The following is a 9506-nucleotide window of genomic DNA, read 5'->3' as shown; positions in this document are numbered from 1 at the left end:
CCACTGTCAACACTAGGGACTATATTTGTAAACAACGAAAATCAAGGGACGACAATGGTGGTCTCGGACCTGCTCACTTATATTTTATAACACGCTATACCATTTATTTCTAAAGTAAGGAATAAGAAATTAAAGGGTTGTCGTTAGTTGCTGTCCGCCTGTTTTACTATTACTGGTTTTGGTTTTGAAAAGTCACTGTATTACTCTATTACTGCACATTTTGGGGTTTACTGAAAGTTGAATATATATCTATGTATATATAAAAACAAAATACAGCAGATGTGGTACAATTGGCAATGAGTCATCTAGTGTGACTTGGATGTAAGCAATGAGATCTGTTAATATTAACTGGTGAACAGAAAATGCATATATCATATGTAAAAGAAATTGGAAAATTTAATGGTAGCTGCGGATTTTTGAAACTTAGAGTAAAGAAATAATCTATATTGGTCGAAATATACTTAACTCATTCAACTGATTATGTTATCTGGTGTAAGTACGATAAAAAAGCTTTAACGTTTGTTTTAATATTAGTATAGTGAGATATAGAAAATAATCATCAATTAGCAATAACTATTTGACTAAATCCTTTATACAATGTATAAGTAAGCAGAGAATTAGTTCATGTACATCTTAACTAACAAACCAATCAATAGCGGAATTGGAATTGACGTGTCCTTGACTCTGGTGTTCACCAACAGTCCATCGTGTTTCGTCTAATTTTCCAGCTGTCGTAGCGATCATAAAATTCCAAAAAGGTTTTGATCCAAATGCTACATTATATAACCCATCTTTTGTCAACCCAATTGACCGAATATGCTGTGCACCAAGATCATTTCCATCCGGACTTAAGTCTGCATTATCAGCGTTAAAGACAGCAATATAATCATTGGTTGGTTGATCAGCAGATTTAATAGTGAATCTGAGCATCTTTCCAGCTTTAACTCCTTGTATCAACGACGCCTTAGATCCATGTGTAGTAACACCTGTTTCTGAGTTGGAATACGCGTGTACCCAAGGCCTGGAGTCAATAAACCACTTTGTTGCCTGTCTATCATTGGAACTGCCACGATCGGTGTGAGAACCTACATTGTAGCGGATGGTTTCTACATTTCCGGTCGTTGCAACATTTTGCCAATACCAGTATGCGTTGTTCGGAAATTTCTGTTAATTTGCTTTCGATACGTGGCCTAGAACTTGCGCAGTTACATGACCGTTTCTTATCACTAACTGGTCAGCTTCAATTCCGTACGTATTATCTGAGTAAACTAGCCTCACTCGTTTGCCAACTAAAATAGCTGCGCGTAGGAACTCCAGGGAACCATCGATGGCTTGTCCGTCTTTGTCATGTTCATATACTAAGGTCTAACACGTATCAGCAAACTTTTTCATCGATACTTTGTCATTAGAATGTCCTCGGTAAGTATGTTCACCAACAAACCATCTTGACATATCGCGTGTTCCATCGGTTGACAAAAGATTAAACCACCAATACGAATTCTGCTGGAATTATATATGATTTCCGACAATTGACTGACTAACATGCCACAAATGGGTTCCAGCTACTTTCGTTTCAGCTTTATCGTATGCTATATTTGAAAATTCAAGAGCTCCTGCTTGTTTACCATTTACCTTGTTAACGTGAATTTCTGCTCCGTTAGCGACAGCTCTTATTAGATGTTTTATATTGCCACAGCTTCCTGATCCACTGTCTGAGTTGCAGAAAATGGGAGCTTGTGGATTTGAGTCTGAGGTTAATTGTCTGAAAATAGAGAGAACATTAGTCTGGCAATTATCATTTTTGTATAATATAATAAGATGTCAAATAGAAAAAAATCAAACAAAAGAACAAAACACTCTGATAAAGACTAATTGCAGGAGCAGTGGCGGATCCAGGGGGTGGTCCCACGGCGCACCGGACCAACCCCCATGACGAGTGTCAATTTTTTCAATTACTAGCTAATTAACAAATTAACACTTAAGATTAACCCTTTCATCGCACTACTGTAAATTCAAAAATTATTGCGTGCATTTATTATTGCGATTTTGTCATTTTACACTTGAATGCGATTTTAATTTTTACGATTTTGAGAAAAAGTCAGGCTTAATTCAGTTAAAATATTACAAAATGCGAGTTTTAATTATTGCGTTTACAACTCAGTCGCATTATTCGCAATAATAAAAACCTCGCAATAATTTCTGAATTTACAGTAATTGGTTATGGATTACCTGGATACATGGAGGTGTCACAATGATAGAATACGGATCAATGCGTTTCACCTGTATACATGTAATTTAATTGTCAAAACAGCTCGTCAATATGAAGAAGTTGACTTCTTATTTTGAAACGTAAATACAAATTATTTTTGTATTTTTAAGTGAAATTTCCATATATAATTGCATTCTCCAACTAACGGAGTCTCGGTTTTAAATTTCATCTATGTACATTTTGAAAAAAAAAACAATCATTACGAATGAATGAAATTAAATTTGTTTATCTATCTCTTTGAGCCCCCCCCCCCCTTTCCCCCAACATCAACAGCATTCAAGCATTCGTGTCGACGTCGAAGTTGGTACCGTCATTTGTACAAAGCGCAACATTTGATGAAATTAAACATTTTGTAGACTTTTACCATACTGATTTGCCGAGTTCATCTACAATGCCTTCCGTATTGCGTTTGTGGCAAAAGACTTGCGAGTCAATGCTTTCAAAACCAGAAACTGTAGCCGGTGCTCTGAAAGAATGTTACAAAACCGACTTTCCAATTATTTCTGTTATCTTAAATATCATAGCTACCATGGGGGTGACGAGTTGCGAATGTGAGCGATCCAACAGTGAGTTATCACTTCTAAAAACCTACCTGAGAACAACTATGGGACAATCGCGTTTAAACGGACTTGCGTTGATGCATGTGCACTACAGTTTGGAACTAAACATAAAACAATTTATAGATAACTTTGCAAGGAAACCCCACGAAGCATGATGTTGAATGACCTGATAAACGACTCTTACGTTTGTTAAATTAGTAAATTTTGAACAATTTTACGTAAAACTATTTTTACTGATTCGGAACATTTTAGCTAAACCTTTTTTACAGCTTGTCTTATTCAGATGGCAGTTGTATGTTGTGCTATTGTAGATTGCAAGATATTGTATAGAGTCTTAAATAAAAATCTGTTTTACATGTCTTTAAATTCCTTTACCTAGGAATATGTGCATCGCATGGTGTTGTCCAAATTCATGATCTTCCATAATGTCGAAGGTATTTTTTAACCTTTTTCATACCCTTCAATATTCATTTGAGACCACCCCCAAATTTTATTCTGGATCCGCCACTGAGGAGCTTTTCCAATTGTTGAAGGCCGTACGATGACTTATAGTTGTTAATTTCTTTGTCATTTGGTCTTTCGTGAATAGTTGTCTAATTGGCAATCATACCATATGTTCTTTTTATATAACTATCGCAACAAGCTTCTGACTTAATCGATTTGTTTATTTCAAGTTAAAGATGACTCAATGACTAATGAAATGTTATTATCTGTTTCAATTGACAAAGCCACAATAGAATATCATATCATCTTGTCTGCATCAGAACAGGCATGGGGTAATCGTAATCAGTAATCGTAATCAGCTGTAATCGATTACATTTTGCAGTGAAATCATATGTAATCAGTAATCCTGCCATTTCTGATCACAAGTAATCGTAATGTAGTCGATTACATTGCAAAAAAAAAGTGTAATCCTGATTATTTTCAGATTACTTTAAGATTACATTCATAAGATTACTGGCTGATTACAAATCTTGTATATATATGCAAATAGTTTTTATAGACAATATGAAAATAAAAAAATGTAAAGCATGAATGAAAAAATCACGAAACTAGTATTCACTATGATGGGACTTTGTTTAATGTGATAAAGTGTATTATCTATATAACAAGTTTAGTATAAGTGTTTTATTTTGTTAACAGTTTACTAAAGGAATTTGCCTTTCAAGTGTTTTTTTTTTTTGTGAGACTGAGCTCTTATGATACAAGAATATGCCTTGAAAGCATTTTTTTTGTTCCTTGATTGAACACTTCTAATCAATATTAACTCCAATTTCATATAAGTTTGCCCAATATTTTAATATTCAAAATGAGAAAACATTTAGTTCCAATTTGACTTTGATGGTCGACATAAATACACGAGCCAACTTGATTCTAAATAAAATTTTAGACCACATTTAAATTTTTTGACAATTTGAATAAATTTTATTTTCCATCAACTTTATGATATGGGCTTTCTAATTACATCGTATATAACTTTATTTGTATTGCAATCAAGACAATACCATTTGATACCTAAGCTCACCTATTATTGTTAAAAATTTGGAAATATTGTTTAACACGGTCACCTGTAAAAACTTTTATGAAAGTGTCAATTATGTCCCCACAGACAATTAAACTATAATACTTAATTAATTTTTCATTATGTATTCAGGTTTTTTGGTAATTGGGCAGTTGGTTAAAATTTGTAGAAAAAACAAAGTTATATCTTTTACATAGAGAAAGACACTTGTCTATAGCTATGTTATCAAATTACACATGTTACACTGTACTGGTCTAAATTCTTCAAAATAAGATGAAAAATTATGGCTTTAAAAAAATCACCAAAGTTAGCTTTTTTTGTGAGGATAAAAAAGTTACACAAGAACTTCTTCGATATTGCAATATACAATGTAATCATAGGTTATCCAAAGTAATCATGATTACTTTAAAGAAAAGTAATATAATGTAATCGATTACAATTGAGATAAGGTGTAAATGAATGTAATCGATTACATTTTATTAGCAAAGTAATTGTTATTTAATCGATTACATTTTAAAGTTATCGACCCCATACCTGCATCAGAAGCACATTTCGACAATTAATGTCTCTTAAGGGAGTTCGCTTCCCAGTTTCAAAAAATTTACTTTTCAAAACACTAGTTTATATTGATAGGGGATTAATAATGGAATCCAAAAAGCAAAAAAAAAATATAGGTCACCGTGCTTGTTTTCGAGATAAAAGCCATTAATATTTTGACGGGGAAACATTGTCTCTTGACTTTTCATAGCTTTATCATTGACAAGTTGAAGTTCTCAAAAACAGTTAAAAAATAATCTAAAGTCTATAAGACTTTCACAGATGGCTCATCATTATACATGTAAAAGATTTATAAGAAAAAAATTGGGAGTCAATAGGCAATATCTTTAAGGCATTCAAATGGATAAAACCAGAGGATTCCGGAAATCTGACAAAAATCCCAAAACATGACAAGCGAACTTCCTTAAGTGATGCTTTAGACCTTGATAATGAAGAATCAAACTTCGTTTTATTCAACAATAGTATTATACACGCTGTTAACAATTACACCACTGACACAGCTATCTGAGTGACGGTCTATAACCTAATACATACTTAATGTGCGTATTGTTATGCGTTTACTTTTCTACATTGGTTAGAGGTATAGGGGAGGGTTGAGATCTCACAAACATGTTTAACCCCGCCGCATTTTTGCGCCTGTCCCAAGTCAGGAGCCTCTGGCCTTTGTTAGTCTTGTATTATTTTAATTTTAGTTTCTTGTGTACAATTAGGAAATTAGTATGGCGTTCATTATCACTGAACTAGTATATATTTGTTTAGGGGCCAGCTGAAGGACACCTCCGGGTGCGGGAATTTCTCGCTACATTGAAGACCTGTTGATGACCTTCTGCTGTTGTTTTTTTATTTGGTCGGGTTGTTGTCTCTTTGACACATTCCCCATTTCCATTCTCAATTTTATTTGCAGAGCTGTTCAATCCAAAAGGAGCATCAATTAAAGCCAAATCCGGACAAAGAATCAGAGCTTTGTATGAGCGAGATGCAGTCCTTAATTCAATACAAAAGAGCAATAAAATGTACATTGTGTCCCACTACTCGCCCCTGTAATTTTTCAATAGTAATTAGACAGCTATTTATTACTCTATATACCTTGTAAACCATCTGACACTGTATTTAGTTTTCGTTTCTGGTGTTGACGGTCGTGCATAAGATCCATCATACCACCGAGACATGTGTACATTTCCAGTGGTACATACGTTGAGAAACAACCATGACCAGTACGCCTTAGTTTAATGTTTATCCCAATCATTCTTGTTTCACCCATTCGCTTCCACAAGTTACTATTAAAGTAAAGAGAATAAAATTAGAACAGATTGATTCGACCAGAATATCAACGACAAGAACATGTTACGCATTTATGATTACTCTGTACACGTCAATGAGAGGGTTATTCGACGACAAAAATATGGGTTTATAATAATTGACTACAGATAAGTAATTGGCTTCACATAATTATCATGATTCTTTTTGAAACTTTTGGAGAAAGTAAATTGCTTCTGAAAAAGTTTGTGCTGTGTTCAATTGCAATTCTTGTTCCTGTTGTCGTACTCATGAAAATGACATTTAGTACATTATATTTCGATCGTGGTAGCTTAGAAATTCTTAAGACCCTTGCTAACGCAACTGACATAAAACTATTAGATCGTATTGAACAGAAGTAAAATATAAATTTCCGAACAAGGAGAATTAAACATTTTTACAAGTAATGCTCATGGTACATGCGCAAGGCTATTTGAATAATGTTTTGTCATCTCAATAAATACTTGCAGAATTTATCATAAATGTTAAGAATATAACAATTAAATAACATTAAAATATAAGGATCAAAACAAGTGTTAATTTTTGATTGGCTGAACTTCAAAACTACATGTGGTTGGTTTGAATCTACTTTTGACATATGTCTTCATATGAGCTGCGTCGGATAGAAATCGACCTTATGCAAGTGCACGTTTACATGAACATGCATAAGACTTTGATTGGTTCTGAATATTTTTTTACTGTATGAAAGATAAATTTTGGTCTGTTTAATGGGGTTCTTATATCAACTCAATTTCCAAACAGTTACAGACTGTACATACATATCTTTTACAACCCAAAACAAGTTAAATTACCAGATGTGTTGATAATTACAGATATCTATTTTAATAAGGTCGATTTCTATCCGACGCAGCTCATATTGCAACAGTAGAGAAACACCTTCTAAAATCATTTACAGCTTTCCTTATGTGTTTATGAAATCCTTTTGGGGGAAAGGATCAATTTAAGGATCTCATGTTTACCAAATATAAAATACAAATCATTACAACACTTTCCGTTTAAAAATGGATGATACAAAAAAAAAGTAAAAGTCACAAAAACACTGAACTTCGGGGAAAATTCAAAACGGAAAGTCCCTAATCAAATGGCAAAATCAAATGCCCAAAAACATCAAAAGAATGAACAACTGTCTTATTCCTGTTTTGGTACAGGCATTTTCTTATGTAGAAAAAGGTGGATTAAACCTGGTTTTAAAACGATTGAAGAATGAAGATATTACTTTCTTATGCATTTACTTATGCATGTATCACCGATATCTTTTTTGCTTTCAAAATACCGATTACAAGTTTTAAATGTACTTTTTATTTATCTAATGTAATGAAATTCGGATTCCATCTTTGGATATGATTTACTGAAGGGTTAATTATCTGTAATTCATACGGATATTAAATTCAAATGTTGGTGGCATTAACATTTTAGGTTTATTCATCAAATATGTGTGTGGTTTTTCAACATTATGTTTTCGTACAATTAAAATGTTTGAAAATCATTAATACTTGTTTATCACGTTTTTTTTTTAGCAATATCGGCTTATCTTTCCATAATAACACTATTCTTTGATAACGTCAACCTGTCGAAAAAGCATATTCAACCCGTTGCTGTCGTTTGTGAACAAAATATGCTCTATTTTATAAATTTAGGGCCTTGAACATAAATAAAGATGTCAAATATTTTGGTTCTTCTAGTTTTATCTTTGTAAGTAGACAATAATGCAATCAAATCAACTTTTAAGCTAGCAATAAAACCAGGTTTAATCCACCATTTTCTAAGTAAGAAAATGTCTGTACCAACCAAGTTCGGTATTGTATCTCCGACAATTGATATATTGGTTCGAAAGATGGAAAATAAATATTTGTTGTAAAAACCTATTTTTGTTTGTGCAATAATAATTCTTGAAATTTACTTGTATTTACAGTTACATTAAATCTAACAATCTAAGTTGCTTAATAACCTGTTATTAATTATCAATTGTTAAAACAACACCTATTTTATTTTGTTTGTAGGTATAGGCTGAATATATTTTTACCAAATGTTGGCATTGGTTGAAGACACCATTCTATTACTAGGGAATCATTAGATAATGAGTACTTTTTATATCATACATTTTTTTTCTAAAAAAACGTTTCTACTTCTAAATTTCGCTGACTAGTGTAGATAAGCATATTTAATGAGATAGAGTCGTTAAATTAATCTGCACTTTTTTTTAAGCATCACATGTACTGTCCTTTTCATTTTAGCCTAAGAATACTGTTGTAAACATAACATTACTATACATTAACAATAACAATGTTTAATATATTATAAGTGGGTAATATGCATCATATTGTTCTTATGATAATGACTTACCTAATCAATGATATATGTCTTTGTTTTTTTCAATGACTTTTGTTAAGGGCGACTTCAGTTTCTTAAGCATCTTGGCAAAGTGTTTTTGATACTTAATTGAACATTTATTATCGTCAACGGAAATCCTTTACAAGAAAACGGCTATTTTCACTATTTCTCCGATAAATTTATTACAAGTAATTAAAGTATGATAATACAATTAATGTATCATTAAAAATGTTATCGCAACCCATAGTGATATCAGTTTATAAAGCCACAAAAATAATAAATAGAAAAAATATCATAGAGTGTCAATATTTATCACTCTTAATACCAGTCTAATTAAGTACAACCCCCCTTACACGTAAGATCAATCTAACTCCGTATTGATCCCTCCTCCTGTTCTCCAATGATCAGTTCTCATCCCTCCTGTTTACCCGTTCGACAAGACTAACTCAGTACACACCCTCCTTTCCTTTATGGCCGTTCTGAGTCGGTATCCATCGTCCTTCTTACCCATAAGACCAGTCAGACTCTGTCTGCATTTCTCCTCCTCCTTCCCTTGTGACCAGTCTGACTCAGTCCTTACCCCTGTCCTCACCTTTCTGTTACATATGACTCCTCAGTCCTCCTTTCCTTTCAATTATACCTAGTCTGATTCAGTTCCCACTTCTTCTCCTCACCTTTTGACCAGTCTGAATCAGTTCCCACTTCTTCTCCTCACCTTTTTGACCAGTCTGATTCATTTCACTCACTTCTTTTCGTCTTCCGACTGACCAGTCTTCAACAGTTCTTCACACTCCTCCTCACCCTTTTGACTATTTTGACTCAGTACTCATCCCACTACGTACCCTATTGATACCTGTGAAAAAAGTAAAATCACAAAAAACTTCAAGGAAAATTCAAAAAAATGTCCCTAATCAAATAGCAAAACAAATAATAAAACACATCAAACGAA

At 33.1% G+C, this 9506-nt stretch overlaps 1 protein-coding gene across 1 annotated transcript; it reads right to left on the bottom strand.

Annotated features, from left to right (window-relative positions):
• Positions 1–507: 507 nt before the first annotated feature.
• On the bottom strand, positions 508–6156 carry LOC134721737 (uncharacterized). Its single transcript, XM_063584922.1, has 2 exons — positions 5996–6156; positions 508–1762 (listed from the first exon to the last, which is right to left on the bottom strand). The coding sequence occupies exons 1-2, from the start codon at positions 6076–6078 to the stop codon at positions 1510–1512; spliced, it is 336 nt and encodes a 111-aa protein (XP_063440992.1). The 5' UTR covers positions 6079–6156; the 3' UTR covers positions 508–1509.
• Between the last annotated feature and the right edge of the window lie 3350 nt (positions 6157–9506).

This window comes from Mytilus trossulus, chromosome 6 (genome assembly GCF_036588685.1).
Source record: "Mytilus trossulus isolate FHL-02 chromosome 6, PNRI_Mtr1.1.1.hap1, whole genome shotgun sequence".
In the NCBI taxonomy this organism is placed as follows: Eukaryota; Metazoa; Mollusca; class Bivalvia; order Mytilida; family Mytilidae; genus Mytilus; species Mytilus trossulus.
This window is presented reverse-complemented; position numbering and strand designations above follow the sequence as displayed.